An 18,027-nucleotide genomic window follows, 5' to 3' on the forward strand; every position below is an offset into this window, starting at 1 on the left:
TAAGTTTGACTCACTGATCGCCGCGCCGTTCGGTGTATGTTTCCTAAACAGGAGTCGGAACTTCTTTATATGCGCATGGGCGCCTTCGCTAGCGAGTTGTGTCACGTGTGACATCTGAAACCTTACAGGATGAACGCTTCAAAGCCTAAAGCTTCGGCTCGGGAGCTAGCGCTGTCATTATTTATACACGGAATTTTGATCTTGATACAAGAAAACATTCACACCAGATCCCTTTGAATCTAAGCATCTCTGTAGTACAGGTCTCCTCTTCCTACAAATATAGAGATAGGTAAGTGAGAGATCAATCTAAAAAAAGGTCAGATCCATACCTCGATGATTCGAATAATATGGTGGCCCTGGTGGATGAAAGTGGTCGGGCGGTGTCGACCTTGACGGATAATGAGCGTATTCGTGGTCGGGTGGTGTCGGCCACGACGGATAATGAGGGCGCTGGTGACCGGGCCACGAAGGACGTTGACCGTGCTGAAAGTGATTTTGCGGGGGTGTCCACACATTTGGGTGGAAGTTATAAGTGGGTCCAGAAGAAGAAAACCAGGGATCCGACGAGTGTTCGTATCGGTTGTTCGAGTTCACGGTAGAGGTATTGTATGTGTTTCCCGTATTGACGTTATGATTCGTGGGATTGTTGGTTGTGACATTCTGACCGCCAGAAACGTTATTGACCGTGACATTTCCCGAGACGATAGGGCCAGAACTCGCTGGATTGAACATGCTAGAAAATGGGTTTTGTGTATCCGATGTAGGGGAAGAAAAGAGATTCGGAGTATAAGTACTTGTGGGAGGCGTGGGGAGCGGACTACGTCCTGCATCAGGAATCATGGCCAGTCTCGTCAAAAAAGGATTTGTTGAAGTTGAACGAAAAGAGGCGGGAGATGACTCGGCTCTTGGAATCGGATTGGGATTCTCGTCCCTCGGTTTCGTGCGACTAGGCGTTGAAGAAACTGACTCCCTATCGGGAGCAGGTGAGGGCGTTTCTTGAATGATCTGCACTTCAAAGGCCTGATCTCCAACCTGCGACCGTGCTTCCGAAGAGATAGAACGCGTTTCCTGAGATGATAATGCTGGTTGTGGTATGGGAGTCGCTACGTCGACATTTTGTGAGGGAATGTTTGAGGAGGTCGATTCCATAGTAGACGTTCTGTCGCGAGATTCCGATATGGGAAGAACAACTTGAGGCCCCTGATTCGCTGAACCATCGGTGCGAGTATCCGAGGATTCGTCGACGGATTCCAACTCCTGGGATGTCAGAGTCATATTGCGGAGAAGGGTTTCAATCCTGTTGAGTGTGCCACTATTGGCGATGTGCGATTGAACCTTTATAGAGATGGGTGTAGTGAGCGCAGTGATTAGATGAGAGGCTACGTACGTTGAACCGATCCACAGCCGCTTTCAGCTTGCCGTGGTACTCCTGGATGAGGCCCATATCTTTCTTGGCGGTACCGAAACGCACCAAGCGTTTGCGCTTCTTCTGGTCGTCAGCGAACTCCTTGATCTCCTGGAGGATTCTGAGGGTGAACAAACGTTACTTCGATCAAAGAATCGCTATGGCCGTCCACCCACTCAACAAATTCTTCGACATGACGTTCGAGGCTCCGGTATCGTGAGCTCCTCATCTCGTCGTCATTCTTGATCTCTTCACATTCTTCCATCAGGGTTATCGCCAGTGCACTGGCCTCTGCTGCAAGCAGTCCGTATGCTTTTTTGTTCTCCTTCGTATCCTGTTAAAAGAGATGAACGTTTTTAAGTCCGATTCGCGTTGCGTATCCAATCTACCGACATCGACGGCTCTCACGATCTCAGAGGTGAGGAAAAAAACGGCGGCCACTCCAGGAATGGGGATAGCCCCAGCGGCCTTTTCCATAGTTTTCAGAAGTACGATTGTTCCTTCAGCTACATTCCCTGACCACTTGAACTTGAGCGGTGCCTTTTTCCTGGGGTCTAATGATTCCCATTCTGATGAATCTGTTGTCTGTGTCTTGAGATCGAAAGGGATTTCCTTGTCCATGGGTTGTGGGAGGAGTAGAGTAAGGCAGTGATAACAAACTTACCTCATGATTGGTTCCTGGCCATGGGTCACTCTATTCTTCTGACCCATACATATAGAAAACCGCACTACTCGCAGTGCCCGGCGCGTCGACTCCGTTGTGTTCAAGTTGGTCAACACAAGACGGTGGTTTGTTGACGGGTTAAGTCGGTGATCGCGATCGTCGTGTACTGTTTAGGGCCGGTTAACAGCATTGTCTGAGAAACCGCGACTGGCAATCCCAATGGCATGAGCTTTTGTTGTCAACTGCGTCACCTGCTCCTCATCGATCAGGAAGGATTTCAATCATATAAAAGCCAATGATAAACTGCAAACCGGTCTTCGACAACTCCCAGTTATGGCCGACACGCTGCTTTCCCAAATTCGCGATATTGTCGCCGTCGATATCGACTCTATGGATAATGAGGTAGCAGCTCGTCATACGAAAGACATCAAATTTTGCGATATGACCTCGAATCAAGCTATCGTTTATCACGAATCTCTACGAACAGAACGGGCACATCTGCTTCAAGCAGCCATTGAGGCGGTGAAGAAACAAGGTCAACAAAACGAGGAAAAGTTTCTCCAGGACGTACTGGATGTCTTCGTACGGCATTTATCACGCCGGTAGTTTGGTGTCTACTGATTCTTTTCCCGCAGACGGTTCTCTTAGGCAAAAAGGTGTATCCTCATCTAACCGGGAACGTACATGCACAAACATCTCCTTCTACGGCGTACGATACTGAGAAAACGGTCCAACACGCAAGAAAACTGGTTTCGATATTTGAAGCTAATAAGATTCCCAAGTATGATTCGCGTGTGTCTGTACGACTCTAATACTCGATACTGATCCATGCCGACACAGAGAACGCGTTTGCATCAAAATCCCCGCTACACCAGAATCCATGGTGGCGTGCAAGGTGTTAGCAGAGATGGGCATCCAGACTCTCGCAACTACCCTCTTCTCGGTTCCTCAAGCCATCGCTGCTTCCCAAGCGAACTGCACCTTCGTCGCGCCTTACTTTAACGGTAAGCCAAAGTGAATCATCTTGAGCACACCTTAATATTACCCTTCCTCAGAACTCCGAGTTCATTTCGAACCTTCATTGTGGCGGGACTACACCCATCCTGCCGAAGACCACCCGTCATCGCAAACCATCGTATCGATCAAGCAAGCTTTCCAGACCCTTGAATCCAAAACCCAAGTTATGCCTGCAAGGTGACCTTCTGTTCTGTTTCCTGTGGGTTGTGGAACAGTTCTCACTGTATCCCTCAGTATCGTTACCGTCAACGAGGTACGTCCAATCTGTTGCCCATGAGTTCGAGGTGGTCACTAAATCTGACTTCTGAAACGCAAATCATCAAATGCCAGGTCATCGGTCTTGTCTCTCTCAAACCTGACCATCTCACAATATCCGGCGGCCTTCTCGATAAGCTCTCGCAATTGCCTCCGGAACCAACCGAATCTTTCAAAACCTCTCTCACGCCTGTAATCGATGAGGCACAACGTGCGGAATTCCTTTCATTTCTTCTATCAGCATATCATTTCACTTTCACTTTATATCCTTTCTAGTAAAAACAGACTACCTGGCAAACAACGGCGAAGCTCTTCGCATCGCTATTCAGAAGGACGAAGATGTCTCACGAAGGGTCACCGATGCACTTACACTCTTTGACCAGTTTGAGATGAAGGCGAAGGAGGTTGTTAAGGGGCTGGTGAGATAGTGTCAGCATTCTTCCATCTGTTACTAGTATTCATGTAAGTATGAAATCCGGAACTCGGTCCTATGTTTCGAAAGAGGAAATAAAATTGTTTTGCTTCAAATCATGGTAGATACTACCATTCTTGTTTGAATCCTTTTTCAAGTCCTTGGCCATTCGGAGCAACCATTCCTTTTACGTCCCAGCTGGCTCTTGCAGGCATTCCACTGCCTGTCTCAACACCTGGAGTGCCTCTGGCCAATAGCCCTCCATTTTCTCGGTCAAAAGAGTGTCTCCAAGTTCTTGTATAAACTCACACGGCTCCTCGTCGAAAACCTTAGTGGCTTTACATATTACTCGGGATCAGCCACAATAGTATGGCAGTTCATAAATAATAATTGGGGCTTATTCTTGTAGCCTCACGGGTAGACGGCCTTGAAATCCGTATATGTACGAAGGATGTAAATCCCGAATAATATGTAAGAGCCGTCGGACTATATCAGATGCAGAATATTCACGTATAGGTTCCTCGCGTGATAAAGATTTTTAATTATGCCATACCTAAGCAAATAGATATGAATCAGAACGATATTGGCACCCATCGCTCACCCAATTGCAGAATGGTTTTGCTAGAAAATCACAGGATATCACAGGATCTGCAGTGGCATTATTTGAAGATGTATTATTTATTTCAACATGAATCCCGATTTTTACGAGGACTCACCTCCCGAGCGACCCCGAGCGACCGTAAACTAGAACCCATACTGCCGAGATTCCCCTGGTGAAAGGAATAGGGTAAAAAAGCACATCATTATAAAGGCGTGAGCCTCGATGTAGGCAGCTGTCCTTGGCCTCACTGAGGAAACGAGCGTTCTGAGAATTTAGAATATCCTCCTCCCGACGCCGTGACGCACCTCAATTGAGGCAGGCTGTCACTGTCACTGGAAAAATTGAGTCATTTTCAACCCATTTTCGGAAGAGGAAAATGATCCGAAAAGCGTGACTTTTTGGTGAATTGTAGAGTGTCAAATATGCAGTAGAAATGTAAAATATTCAACAGATTTTCTATGCTTGGAAATTTTACCAAAAACATATATTTTAAATGTATTCTAGATAAACCAAAACAGAAAGAAAATGCAGACTTTCAGGAGAATTTTAGAAGGTTGAACATGCACGAAACACACTCCATTTCAGCCACATTTTCGGCCTTCGAAAACTTCCCGAGAAGCCCAAATGTTGGGAGCGTATTTCTTCGTCTAAAACATCATAAAAACTTGGACTTTTCGATGAGTTTCCGGGTCGCAAAATTAATACAAAACCCCCATATCTTCAACAAGTTTTAGAAACTCAAAAACGCGTCAGAAAGTTAGCTTTTTCACTTTATTCTAGAATAACGAATTTGTTGCGGAAATCCAAAATTTCCCCCATGTTTTCGAATTCTTGAAAAGTCGGTATACATACGGATGTCCGTATTCTTTGAATAATCCATCCGGAATCCGGATGCTGTCATCTTAGTATCGAAAATTAAACGAACAGCTCCGTTCTGCACCCAAAGAATCACGGTCCCTTTCTCTGCTAGTTCATATCCAGAAAAGTTGCCACCCTCACTCAACGGTAATGTTTAGGTGCTTGTCGATAAGATCTTAAAGGGACATGGACATTATTGGAAGCTCGTGGCATGCACGCATGGACATTCAAATATGGTTGAGCTTCTATTCCTCAGTTGTTGTTGTTGTTGATGTTTGAGGCTTTTAAGTTCACTCGGAACATTTGCTTTACGAGGGAAGCACGTCGAAGGTATGTGAGTTTTCGTACGAGTTCTGGGGATAACCGCAACTCGTCAAACCTCAAAAAACATACCCCATTGAAATGCAACGTGTAAGGGTATATTTTATCTTGAACAGCGTCAGAGCAGATACAAGAAAGTAATAGAAGAGATGTCGATACTCCCAACACAAAAATACAACAAGCTCTGTTCTACGACTACTGATTGAGTGGGTGCAACAAGTGTGGATTCTCCAACTTAGAGGTGCAGGTAGATCAGTGATCTGGCCAACCTTTCGCCTCCTCTGGCGAAGACGAACCTCTCTCGATGAAATATGCCACCTGACGTGCTCAGTCAGTCAGAATCGAGGCGCCGAAGGAGCACGTACAACGACATCGCTGACTTGCTTTCCTAAACCCTAACAATCGCATGCTGAGATGGATTAGGGCCTCTGTGACCAAAAGGGTGAGTTGTCAAGTCAAAGCGAAAAAGAGTGAAATTACTTACCAGTTCTATGGCTTAGAGGGACCCACCATTTCCCTAAGACAGTCCGATCATTGATCCTACACCTTTCGTGCTCCTTCAACCGTCTTGTAACGTTAATCGAACGTCCGATCTTCAAAAATTCCTCCCCATTCTGCTTTCCCTTGACCAAGTAAATCCAACCCGCTTCCTCCCGCTGATATATTTTTTGCCGTCGTTTCAAATACTTTTCTCGGAGTTTGGAAGTGATAGAACGATGGACGACCATAAGGGGTACTAGTGTTGTCTGCGTTGAGGCTGATGGCGGGATTTGTAGATATTACCTTTCCTGATCAACGTGGCTCAAGACCGTCCTGTCCCGCCTTTCCTTTGGTGTAGCAACTCGTTTCTACACTACTGTCACCGACCCTCAACTCTCGACTTCCCTTGCCAGGCAAAGCAATTGTGAACTGCAGAAGGTTTCGGTTTGGAGGGTTGAGGTATCCATCCTTTGTTATTACTGAACTGACTTGGATTGTTGTTGACCATACGTTTCTGCCGACCTGTGCGAAGATGCAAGAAAACAAAGGATATCGCTGCGCCGTGAAGAAGTGGCAACGAAAGACCGGATATAAGGTCGATTCGAAGGCAATACCGCAGAAAGTTCACCCAGACGCAGGACCCGTGGCCAGTTCCTCAACTTCGGGTTAAAACTCCTATTGATTCTCGATGATGCAGGGTATTGAAACGGGGTTGGTGACCGTTAAAGATGAGTGATTCGGGTGGGAACACAGTGTTGTTTAGATTCTAATGCTGAGGTTTACCGCCGTCTGTCTCATCTTGGTGGTTGCCATCCGGTTCGAGTTCGAGTTCTCGGCCGCGGTGCGTAGACTGACGTTTGGATTGGCTGCCCTAGGCTGCCCTCCTAGGAAGCAACGACAGGTCTGCAGCGTTGGTCACAGCAGAAGGGAACCTGAGCTTCCATCATTGAGAGCCGAAGGACTTGGACCGAATATCGGAAGAGTATGTTGTATTGGTTCTGCTAGGAAGTTTCAAGCTTCGTGGTTTCAAGGAGGTGGATACTCGCGTCGTACATGTTGGGGGTGCTCGTACTAACCCGCCAAAAGTGATCAATCGACAAGGTGGCTGGACTTTGTTCATTATCTGAATCCTATCCAGAAGCCAAGTCTTAACCATGTTCTTCAGAATACTGAACGTATGGGAGGAAACATTCAATTCTCCGAGTGTGAGATCGCGTTGCCCCCCTCCCTCTGCATACTCATTGATCGTTTTCGAGGCAGAGTCAAACGCCGTAGTTCCACCACTTCCTTCCAACTCATTCACTACTACTGAATGAATCACGGAATTAACGGCTAGGTTTCGAATCGTCAACAGAAATTGGGATATACCCCGGGCAGCACAAATTCAGTGTTGGGGAGATCTCAATACCATATCCTGCTGGACAAGTCGGCGAGCAAATGTGATATCAGATGGCTGGTCGCCTTCTATATGTCCAATGGGGATATCGAAGTATTCGAGCATGCAACCTATCCGGCCACGACCCGAGCGACAGATAGCGAGCAAGCATTTTTCGTGCTATCTCATTCCAACCATACTTCCCCTTATCATCCACCCACCATCATGCCCACAATTCCAGCACCATCCGTAGACTCCAATCGTGAGGAGTGGCCAGATGCAGATTTTGATATTCCAGAGGGCCAGCCGCTGCATTCAATAACGGACAAAGACGATGAGGAGGAGGACTGGGACCTTGAGATGGACTTGGGCAAAACCGGCAGCGCCAGAATACGAGCTCCTTCCGCCTCTATTGTCTCCGATCTCATTCCCTCCACCATGACCGGAGTGATCACCATCCGTCCACCCACAGCCTTCTATGCAGCATTCTGAAGATGATGAAGACGATGACGAGGGCGTTTCCACCATCAAGGCAGCCACTATCATGCCCCGGCCACCCCAGCTTAAACACCAAGACCCCATTGATGAGGATTTCGAAGATGGTTTCTCGTTACCATCCGACCTCACTCGCCTTTCACTCGCCCCTTTGTCCCTCAATCACCGTTCCTCGAAAGAATTCTCTCGAGTGGGGCGACAAAGACCAAACGTCATCTTCACAGTCTTTCGACGCTACCCGTCTCTTGGGTTCGCTGACGCTTCACCGTCATCCAATTCCACCTCCTCTGCCTCTTCCACATCTTTGCCCGACACAGAAACAGACGATGAAGACGACGACGACGTTGAGGGTCAGATAATCCCATCCGAAATTTTTGAATCAGGTCACGGTGACCGCAAACTCAGCAAAAGAAGATGACCGTATTCGTTAATGAACAGGTCAAGGTGGCACCTCCCGATCCAGAGGATGATTTTGAGATGGGTCTAGTCATTGACGATGACGTTGATCTTAGCCCCAGCCGGCTTCTTCATAGCGCTCAGCGACGTCGGAGAGCGAAAGGCCTACATAATCAACGCAGTCGTCGCCTACCCACCCAACCAACGTCAATCTGAGGCCACCTTCAAGATTAAAACCTGAAAGAGCAAAATCCCCAGTCAATCCACCACCATCCTCTGCTCGTCAACTCCAAAAACTTAGGCTGTCACCCTCGCCTCCTTTACATCCCCACCCGCTCACAAACATTCCAGACCTTTTCACAGACCCCATCACCGCGACGTCCTCCTTCTTAGCCCCGAAACCTGGAAGCTTACGTGGACAGAACACGGAAACTCACTAGAAAGGCATCGCTCTCCTCTCTTATGGATAAGAGTCAATCTCAAGCTTCAGGCTCGGGATCGACATCGACTAGCACAGACAAAGCTCATTACGAGGAACCCACTGCAGCCTCCCGAGCAAGGACGCAGACCTGATTTTGTCACAACCAGAGTACAAGCTTGGGAAATAGGAATCATCTTTGCTAGAGGAAAGGACAACGGGACAGGATTTGTTTTCGTGTAAGCCCAGTTCTCGAGGTACGGCAGTTTCCGTAGTTAATACTTCGACTTCTTCCATGGTGGTGGTCTCGCAATCAATGCAAGTCTCCGAGAGGCGAGGTATTGGGGGGAAAGGGGCAAACACATGGAGCGGTGAGGTCGCCGAAAATGCATGATACAATAAAACGTAGTGCCCGCCCTTGCCACCACTGAGATGCTGGCGTGAGGTTGCGGATGTCATTGGGCTATCGGGTTGTCGTGAATCAAAACCGACGTTCTGTGCTCGATTAGAGACATCGTGATAATCGTGATATCCCTTGTGAAACTTGGGCCCGAACAACTGGTATCTGGAGAATGATGAGGATCTGACAGATAAAGTGAAAAGTCGACACGCACCTGTAATTCGAACACTCTGTCAACGTTTGGATCGCTAGCAAGGTCAATTAAATGTTCTCGCATCTCTTGATAGGCGTCTTCGCGAACCGCAAGTTTGTACAGGTTTAAGAACGGTAGCTCCCGAGGCAGACTGCGGGAAACCCCCCCAAAGGAATAAGATTCCGGTCGAAACATGCTTTCCTTTGGTTGACGCATGTGAATGTAAAACTCTCTTGGGATGCGTAAGGGAACAGGAATCAATTCGGAATCCACGGATGACCATAGGATATAGCGACCCGGGGTGCTGCCAGGGCGAAGCTGGACGATATCCCACCTCTTATTGGTGCGGGCTTTCAGATTGTTGAACATCGTAGGTACAACCGCTAACGATGCTGGAGTGCGTTCGCCCTGCTGCCTTAATCTCCATCGCGGTCTCATGGCTTTGATCCACGCAGAGTAATTGATGTATGGATCCGGAGAAAGTTTTGTAAGGGCCTCATCCTCTTCCGGCTCTGGCGTTGATTGACGAATAAACTTTCGCTCAACCGGTGCGAGTCGAACTCTAGGCACCTGGGATGGATATGTTCTTCAGAGCCATCTAGCACGCCAGCGGGTTTGAAAAAGTCTGTTAGTTTGTTCGGCTTGAATTTGTCCACGGCATTCAATGGCAACACGCCTGTGTAACCAGTCGGGATGGTGGATTCGAGGTAAAGGGTTCGCAACCTTCTGCATCGCAGTGGGAATGGTAATCACTTTTTGGATGACTGAGCCAAGGACGCTGTTGTCCTTCAGCCATTTCCGGAGGTAGCTTCGCTTGATGCTCTCTTCCGCAGAAAACAAGAACTGCGCGCTCAGTAACCGGAGCACCATCCGGTCGCGCCGAAATGATGAACTTGCATGCGAGACCCTTGTCCTTGACCATTTGGCTCCCGAGAAACTCAGCCAGACGCCGAGCCGTGCTTATCGACATGTTTCGATTTTCAGCGATGAGGTCGACAAGCTCGTCATCCGAAAGGTCAATGGCTTTACGAAACAGTACATCAGGTTCCGAGAAGGAACTTCTCGAATAGTTGTGACTGTAAAGATCTTGATGAGCTACGCTTCACCTCAAAACCTTTCAATTCGGCCTGATTGAATGTCTTCCTCTTTCGATGAAGGCAGAATCATGGCTTTGTAGGGGCCATCAAGCTCGAAGAAAATTGAGTTCTCGCTGTGGACTTCGTAAAGGCGTGCTTCGGGATCAAGATCGTGGCATTGATGATTGGTGAACTCGGCATGGACGAGGTGATTAAGCATTGTGCAAGGGTACGAAAATCCAATAGCCTTGCCATTGCTAAGTTCGAACTTGTAGTTCTCCGGAAACATTCTAGGGAGCATGCACCATATGCCATCTGTGTCCAACTCAAGGGGACTGCCGATTTGCTCACGAGGGCCCGTGCCATCTGAATGATAGTAGCACCAGTCAGACAGGTGATCCCTGCCATCTCCATCGAATGCCAGCGAGCACGTATCCATAAAAGGAGTTGAGAATACATTTGTTTGCAAGCTGAAGCGAGTCGTAGATGACAATCATCTTCTTGGCTTCGTCGATTTCCACTATTGAGCGACCTTCGCTGACCACGTTATCCAAGTTTTCTTCCAAGTCTTGAGTAGGCCCTTGTACTCGTATCTGCGGTCACGAAAACGGCGCACAGTATCGACATAGAAGGGATTCTCCCGTTGGCACTCCTCTCCACTTTTGTGCCTTTCGTCTTTTTTGTAAACCTTACGAGAATAGTCACCCAGTCGTTTGTGCATCAACGCCGCCTGTTCAGTAGGTGTGAGGTCGGTATATCGTCGTTCTGGACCACCAGGTCGTTTCTGCGGGAAGGACTCTTGATTCAGAGCATGTCGAATCATGTTATACTCGCCACGATGAGCTGGGAAGAATTCTCCTCTCAGACTGCACAGACAGACTCGTCGACCATTGACCCAGGCTGCAGACGATTTGATAACATGATGTTGGGATACATAGCAGCGAAATCAAGATGATAAATAAGCGGGCTGTCTGTTCGTTTCGGGTTGTCGCGTAGTGTCTCAAGAGCAGACTGGATATCCGACTTGACTTGGTCGTAGTTGGTGACGTCGTCCAAAGACGCTTTGGACTCTTCGACGATACAGAAGGTCAATGTGGCATCCAAGTCACCGATCAACTTTTGACAAATAGTTAGTTCGAGATACAAATATCAAGACCGGAATCCTCACCTTCTCGACCGCTGACGGAGTTATCTTGAAGTCCGTAGAAATATCGCTCCTGAAGACACCAGCTTCCAGGGCTTCAACATGTCCTCCCACGTACGTTTCCGAGGCCAAGAGATGGTCATCATAGAAATTGCCATGCTCTTCCTCGTGTTTATTTGGCATAATGATACGGCCTCTGTAGGCTTCCACCTGGAGACTGTACGTCCATCAAACCTATCATAATATAAGGGAAGGAAGTCTCACCATTAACAACTCTCTTGAGAGGGAGCAACGGCATCGGAAACAGAATACTGTGCAAGAGTTGAGATTGTGCACAAATTACTTGGGCGGATTTTGCTTTTGACAACGAGAGTACTGGGAAGTTGGCAAGCTTAGGTAGATGGGTATCGAAATATGAATCGTATTTGCGAGAGGAAAGGGCAACGGTACATGATCTGTTTTCATTCTCGTGATTCGGGGCAGTTAATACTTCGACTTTTTCCTGCCACCAGCAGAGTTAACGATGTGAAGCTTGACTGCCGCCGGGCAAACACATGGAGCGGTGAGAATACAAGAAAACATAGTGCCATTGAGATACTGGCGTGAGGTTGCGGAAACAAAGGAGTTGAAGTATGTGAGTAACAGAGCCGGCAACATTGCATCCTCCGTACCTGTTACAAGAATAATCAGTCCCAGTTACGACGCCAAGAAGCAAAGTTCACTTACCAACTGCGTCTGCAACTGCGATACGAGCTCGATCTCCGAATTCCCGTCGCAGATGGCAGCGGCTTTCTGGCGTTTTGTTCCGCCGCTTCTCATCGTCACTGCCTTATTTATGATAATTGATCATTGACCGAGCAGAGGTTGCCTGTTAAGACTTCACTTGTACAAGATAGCGGGCGGCTCGCTGGAGATCATTTAAGCTGCTGATGGGGAGAGAAATCAGTCTTCATTTGGTTGAATCAGGACAGACAAATCTTACTTGTTGTCCTCATGCCACCTTGAGCAAAAGTGCCAATGCCGACTTTAGTCAGACAATATATTGACTTTTGGCTCGTTGGAGACGTTGCGCTCGTCGCTAGTCGCGTTTCAGTCTAGATGGTCCTTACTAAGCCCTAATCCTAGAACGCGGGTTTTCGAGGTTTTCTGTCAGCTCGACGATCCCAACTCCAGCATCCTCCAAGTTGTCCAACTTATCGTCTATGCACGATCCAACTGACGTCGAGTTTTTTCGTACTGCGCTGGTTCAATGAGAACCGGTGTGAAGAAGGAAGAAAGGGCGAGCTAGTCCATGAAGGTACAGAAACAAAAAACAAGTTGAAGTTTGAAATGAGTCAGCGAGTCAGGACTCAGGATGAACAACCCTTTAGACCCAGCTTGGTGCACGAAGCAAGTGATTATTGATTAATTGATTCCTCGCACTGGTCTAGAGCAAAGACTCTGGACGATGAACGATGAACCAGGAATATCATAATTGAGTGGAGAATTAGAATTGCTTGTTTTTGATGGTGTAATATTAGTAAGCTGGATGCGGTCTTAGTCGGATCTGAAATTGCCCGTCCCCATTTCTCGGCCGCCATCCATGTCTGCTAGAAAGCTGCCCCGTTGTAAGAAGTGCTCGCGTCCGAAAAAGGGTCATCCTCGTTCGGGATGCCCACTCAATATCCACGGCACACGCAACCTTCCGAAAGAAACTCATGATCAGCAGAGCTTGGAGGACCTTTTGGGCAGTGGTGATCAAGTGCTTGACGGAAATCCGCACATTTTGACTGCTCTAGATCGGGGGAAATTGGCCCAACAACGGAGCACGGAGAAACTGCCTGGGCCGGAAGAAGTTCATGATCAAGGTGAAGCGATGAAAGCTGGTCTGCTGGCCGAGGCTCTCAGAGATATCTCGATATCAGAGAGCTCGAGGGATAGCGCGATTGAGGGCCAGGAATGCAGAGAACAGCGCCTGTTCGATAGCGATCGATCATTGGGTGGTCCGCATTGGTACTTCCGTGGCGAAGCTGAATCCGTCTCACTTGTTCCAGGGCAATCGGTAAGAGTTCGAGCGATGGAGCGAGAAGGGCTCTTCGAAGACCTTTCCGTTCCAGACTCAGAACAGGGAGAAGTCAGTCTTTCTAACGACACGACGGAGATAAATGAAGTTGGTAGCGAGGGCACAGGTACAAGTGAGTACCGGCGGCCTGACTAAAGAAATAACAGCCTGATTATCATACTTACTACGTGCAGCGGGAAACACAAAGTGCTGCTCACTCAGCGGTTTCCGAAACACCGCGCTTCCAGAAGACGGCCCGGATAATGGCAAGGAACCTTGTGCTAAATCAAAGGCGAATAGCGTCAGTCGATCCCTTTCGGAGCACCTACAGTACCCACACCGGCAGAGGGTCGATCCAAAGACACCACAGATCTCAGGAAACCGGAATGTAAGCGACTTGCAGGATAAACTGAAGTGGGGTATTGGGGGTGCACTAGTTGGCGCTGCGGCTGCATTCACCGGGCTTGCGTTTTCTCCGTGATTTTGCCTTTCTACGTTTGAGGAACAGAGTGGCAAAGTAAATCCCTTGCATTTGTACTCAATTCTCAGGGGGCCATTTGTTTCAAGTTGAATGAGTGCAAAAAAACGGGTTAAAGAGGCTAGTGAATGAATTAGACGGCCCTCAGACTGTCTCTGATTCGGGGCATTATCACGGCTCATAGTAACAATTTCGACTGTCTGGTTTCGCTCTCAAATGACGACAAAGTGGCATCCTTTTCGGTGTGTGGCGACTTTGACGTAGAAGATATCGGATCCGAGTCACATGTCGCAGAACTTGACACCGATTAGTATAAGTGCTACAGTACACTATCTATCTATATGGTGTAGAATAGTACCTGGCTGCTTTGCTCCCTAAAGTCTACCGCCTCCAAAGAGGGGTGAGCTCGCTCTAGGGCAATAGATTGATCTAGTAGTACGTGGCTTAGATGCGATGGCGGCGCCGGCCGTCCAAATGCGTCCGAACAGTGGGAACAAAGACTTTGAAAGACTGTAGTCGTCAGACGCGCAGCCACTCGCCTATAAATTCGTGTGTTTTTAACGTTCATCCCAAGGTTCAGAATGTCGACTGTGAACGGTGAGTCGGCTTTGTCAATAGTGGGATCTAATATTTTTGTTCCCTTTCTCCAAATCATGAAGATTTTGATCGGTCCCAAGACATAACCAGAATTCACCAGGGTCACCGATGCCAACTGGATTTGAGGAGAAAGGTGTAGTATATTGCTTCTGTCGTTCGGGGTCACCACACTGAGGTCATGCAGGCCATTGATTTAATCGAGAGATACGAGAACACAATCGCTACTGCAACGGTTCTCAAATACAAACTTGTGAGTGGCTAGCTCCCTGGAAGGTCATAGAGCCAATGGTAAACTCGATAGAAAATTGCTCAAGTCGAGGCGCGGCTCAAATTCAGACGAGGCCCCGTTAGATCCAGCCTCGCCAGGATCATTGCTGTCGTCGTTAGTGGCTCAGATAGCGGTTAACGCAGCCCTATCAATTTTCACAAGTTGGCTGTGGTTATAACCCTAGGCTTTTTATTGTATGAGAACGATATCGTGTATTAGTACACACTCTGTTATGAAGGCGTTCACGTTGACGTTCACGGGTGCGTCTGGCGGAAATATTGACAGTTGAGGGAAGTGTTCGTTGCCTACGATATTGGGCCTAGGAATGAAGACTGAGGTAACTTACTGTTGTCAATGCCTGCACTTGAGTGAGACTGAACGGGAAAGAAAAGTTGAAGCGGCACATCCTCTTTGTATGAAAATTCCTAGGGCCATAATCTCAAACAAAACCCAACCGCGCAGTTGGTATGGTGGTGGAAGCCATCAATGCGGAAGAACAAGTCAATCAAGAACCGCCGAACCCAATTGATAGCTATGGTGGCCAGCATGCACCGTAAGATGGGTTCAAAACAAACTCTGAACTCCCTGGAACGCAAGGCGACAAGGTCACGTCGACCACAAACCACCGAACTCAATCAACAGCTATAGTGGCCAACCTGAGCAACCTCCGCCGTGAAATGGGCAGAACGCAAACTCCGAACGCCCTGAAACGCAAAACGCAAGTTGACAAGGTGACAAGTCAACCGCGAACCGCCAAACTTAATCGACAGCTATGGTGGCCAACCTGAACAACGTTCACCTCCTACGCCGTGAAATGGATTCAAAGCAAACTTTGAACGTCCTGGAAGGCAAGGTGGCATCGTTCTACTGTCTCTCGTTATTGCAGCACATCCTGTTGAATATGGCAAACTTCGCAGAAACTACTGATATTCTTGTGAAAGCAAAAACAACTAATTTATTGCCTATCAGTAAATGAATCCCTATCCATCGATGTCAACTCTATTATGAATTAAATACTTACGTTCATCTCCCAATACCTTTCCTCTTTTTCCATTCCTTGGAGAGCTCCCTGATACGATCTGCTAGTTTCTTGCGGTGTTCGCCGATACCACCAATATCCCAAAGTCCAGGTCGATTGATGACCATATCTTGAATGTAGGCAACGTTCTTGAAGAATGTGCGAACGTAATGTAAAAGAAAGATGCCGCAGTCGCACCCATTAGTTTGCTGCGGAACCTGGACGGATGGGGTCAGATGAAGGGAGGAAGTGAGTCCAGACATAAACTCACCTGCATGACCACCCCTGTCGGTTCAGTAAGTGAGTCTCTACTCATATTCTTCTTGTCAACCACTTCGCTCTTCAGGTATTTTCCGAGAGAATCCACTACTTGATCATTCGCATGACCGAGAGAGTCGAGAATAAAGATCCTGGTCCTGAAATTGGAGGTCAACGCGTGCAGATGTTCAAACAAAGCAAGGCCGCTTGCTTCTGGAAAGACCCATAAATAAATGACGGTTCATGTACTATTGCCAGACACCAGTGGCTAAGATCGCTGTACAACGGAGGTGGTGAGAAATAAATCGAGATTTTGTTTGGAGATAAGTACTTGACATTTATAGGAACAACGATGTATGTCTTGCTGAATATATCGACGTTCCTGGTCCATTTTGCCACCCCCTTGTAACCCTCCTCTGTCAGTTTTTGAAAAAAGAAGGTGTTGCAGATATGTATTTGCTGGGACAACAAGGAGCTCTTTTCCTCGAGCTCCCTGTACCATAACCTGATATGGATCAAATGAGCAATAAAACGGGACTGGATTAAGTAACACCTACCTCAGTCCAAACTCAACGATAACATCGTTGAGAAACCTTCCTGGTCGTAGTCGAGCGACGTCCTTCTCGAATATTTGAACACAGCCGAGAGTATTAAAAGGGTATTCCAGGACTCTATGGGGAGTTTTGTTCAGCCTAAACGAAACCTTGCACGGACAGGTAATGCACTTTTCATTCTTGGGCGGTTTTGGTCCCTGTTTCTCTTCGTCGTGATCTGGGGGAAAACGATGGAGGCAAACCGTTGTGTCGACATGAACGTACGTACCATTCCTGCCCGAAACTTCCACCCCTTGCTCCTCTACGCTCAAATGCTCCACCGCTTGCCCCTCTACGCCCAAACCTTCCACATCTTGTCCCTCTCTGCCCAAACCTTCCACCTCTTGTCCCTCTACGCTCAAACCCTCTACCTCTTGCTCCTCTACGCTCAAACCTTCTACCTCTTGTCCCTCTACGCTCAAACCCTCTACCTCTTGCACCTCTACCTGCATTTCATCTTCGTCTTTTTCCTTCTCTGATGGAGGGAGGCGAGTTTGAACATTAGTTTCCGACGAATCGTGCGAATCGTATGCGTATAATCGTTCGTAGAGGCACGGTAGAGAAGAACAAGAAGCAATCAAATCAGGATGCAATTCGAGAACCTTCAGCGGACGTGCGTTGTGCGGTTCTTCCCCCGAGAAACCTGAACGGATGCGTTGAGTGAGGTTAGGCATACAAGGCGATGGTGGCGGTGCAAACCGTACTGGTACGGTTTGCACCGCCACCACAGCGCGCGGACATTTTGGCCTCCAATTAAGGTCCCTTTCCGTGCGAGAGTGGGGACTAAGCCGTTCGGTTGCCATATTCTTTGGTGAATTCATATTTGACCTTCTCACCGTTTCCTTAACCTCAGTAGCCATCCCCGAAGCCCCCCCCCCCAACGAATATGGATTTATTTTTCAGCCCAGGTAAATAATGTAAATAACTCTGAAAGAAATCACAATAATTGCGTCATTTCTGTCTTCTTTCGAAGCAACTTCTGCCTGTTGACTCATACGTTCCCACGTTCGGGTTTGGGATTCGCACTGCCACTGATGCCTTGAACTTACATCCGGGATCCGGATTTGTACTTCCAGAGTCACACTGCAACTCAAGACTTCAGCCATTCCTAAACATACAAACTGTCTCGTCTCTACTGAAGCTTCTGAGCCTCTTAGTCTGGGGTCTCCTCACAGGCTTTTCACTTCATCATAGTAATTGTATATATATTTGAAACAGTACAAGAACGACATTACACTCAGGCTGGCATTTCCACGTGTTCCAA

General features: G+C 47.8%; 8 protein-coding genes across 11 annotated transcripts; 3 read left to right on the top strand and 5 right to left on the bottom strand.

The window, feature by feature from the left end:
• Positions 1-121: 121 nt before the first annotated feature.
• E1B28_008460 (uncharacterized protein) lies at positions 122-2,232 on the bottom strand. Of its 2 annotated transcripts, XM_043153267.1 has the most exons (6): positions 2,070-2,232; positions 1,799-2,017; positions 1,582-1,739; positions 1,388-1,526; positions 330-1,335; positions 122-271 (listed from the first exon to the last, which is right to left on the bottom strand). In XM_043153267.1, exons 2-6 carry the CDS (start codon positions 1,880-1,882, stop codon positions 240-242), a joined length of 1,419 nt encoding a protein of 472 aa, XP_043008551.1. In that variant the 5' UTR covers positions 1,883-2,017; positions 2,070-2,232; the 3' UTR covers positions 122-239. The 2 variants fall into 2 exon arrangements, with proteins under 2 accessions (XP_043008551.1, XP_043008552.1); XM_043153268.1 differs by having other exon boundaries at positions 1,582-2,017.
• A 178-nt stretch (positions 2,233-2,410) lies between these two features.
• E1B28_008461 (uncharacterized protein) lies at positions 2,411-3,864 on the top strand. 3 transcript variants are annotated; one of them, XM_043153270.1, is made up of 7 exons: positions 2,489-2,651; positions 2,705-2,850; positions 2,910-3,073; positions 3,125-3,263; positions 3,321-3,339; positions 3,417-3,552; positions 3,618-3,864. In XM_043153270.1, the coding sequence occupies exons 1-7, from the start codon at positions 2,511-2,513 to the stop codon at positions 3,767-3,769; spliced, it is 897 nt and encodes a 298-aa protein (XP_043008554.1). In that variant the 5' UTR covers positions 2,489-2,510; the 3' UTR covers positions 3,770-3,864. The 3 variants fall into 3 exon arrangements, with proteins under 3 accessions (XP_043008553.1, XP_043008555.1, XP_043008554.1); XM_043153269.1 differs by having other exon boundaries at positions 2,411-2,651; positions 3,417-3,864; XM_043153271.1 differs by having other exon boundaries at positions 2,411-2,651; positions 3,125-3,864.
• A 3,617-nt stretch (positions 3,865-7,481) lies between these two features.
• Positions 7,482-7,880, top strand: E1B28_008462 (uncharacterized protein; the record flags this gene model as incomplete). Its single annotated transcript, XM_043153272.1, has 1 exon — positions 7,482-7,880. The coding sequence occupies one exon, from the start codon at positions 7,482-7,484 to the stop codon at positions 7,878-7,880; it is 399 nt and encodes a 132-aa protein (XP_043008556.1).
• Positions 7,881-7,932: 52 nt separating this feature from the next.
• On the top strand, positions 7,933-8,301 carry E1B28_008463 (uncharacterized protein; the record flags this gene model as incomplete). The annotated part of the gene is made up of 1 exon (XM_043153273.1): positions 7,933-8,301. One exon carries the CDS (start codon positions 7,933-7,935, stop codon positions 8,299-8,301), a length of 369 nt encoding a protein of 122 aa, XP_043008557.1.
• A 486-nt stretch (positions 8,302-8,787) lies between these two features.
• On the bottom strand, positions 8,788-9,728 carry E1B28_008464 (uncharacterized protein; the record flags this gene model as incomplete). Its single annotated transcript, XM_043153274.1, has 2 exons — positions 8,788-9,255; positions 9,312-9,728. 2 exons carry the CDS (start codon positions 9,726-9,728, stop codon positions 8,788-8,790), a joined length of 885 nt encoding a protein of 294 aa, XP_043008558.1.
• Positions 9,729-10,397: 669 nt separating this feature from the next.
• Positions 10,398-10,655, bottom strand: POL2_1 (DNA polymerase epsilon catalytic subunit; the record flags this gene model as incomplete). The annotated part of the gene is made up of 1 exon (XM_043153275.1): positions 10,398-10,655. One exon carries the CDS (start codon positions 10,653-10,655, stop codon positions 10,398-10,400), a length of 258 nt encoding a protein of 85 aa, XP_043008559.1.
• Positions 10,656-10,886: 231 nt separating this feature from the next.
• On the bottom strand, positions 10,887-11,693 carry E1B28_008466 (uncharacterized protein; the record flags this gene model as incomplete). The annotated part of the gene is made up of 3 exons (XM_043153276.1): positions 10,887-11,232; positions 11,301-11,482; positions 11,535-11,693. The coding sequence occupies 3 exons, from the start codon at positions 11,691-11,693 to the stop codon at positions 10,887-10,889; spliced, it is 687 nt and encodes a 228-aa protein (XP_043008560.1).
• Positions 11,694-15,917: 4,224 nt separating this feature from the next.
• On the bottom strand, positions 15,918-17,566 carry E1B28_008467 (uncharacterized protein; the record flags this gene model as incomplete). Its single annotated transcript, XM_043153277.1, has 6 exons — positions 15,918-16,130; positions 16,184-16,328; positions 16,454-16,675; positions 16,728-16,841; positions 16,896-16,941; positions 16,993-17,566. The coding sequence occupies 6 exons, from the start codon at positions 17,564-17,566 to the stop codon at positions 15,918-15,920; spliced, it is 1,314 nt and encodes a 437-aa protein (XP_043008561.1).
• Between the last annotated feature and the right edge of the window lie 461 nt (positions 17,567-18,027).

Source organism: Marasmius oreades, chromosome 5, assembly GCF_018924745.1.
Source record: "Marasmius oreades isolate 03SP1 chromosome 5, whole genome shotgun sequence".
NCBI classification, from domain to species: Eukaryota; Fungi; Basidiomycota; class Agaricomycetes; order Agaricales; family Marasmiaceae; genus Marasmius; species Marasmius oreades.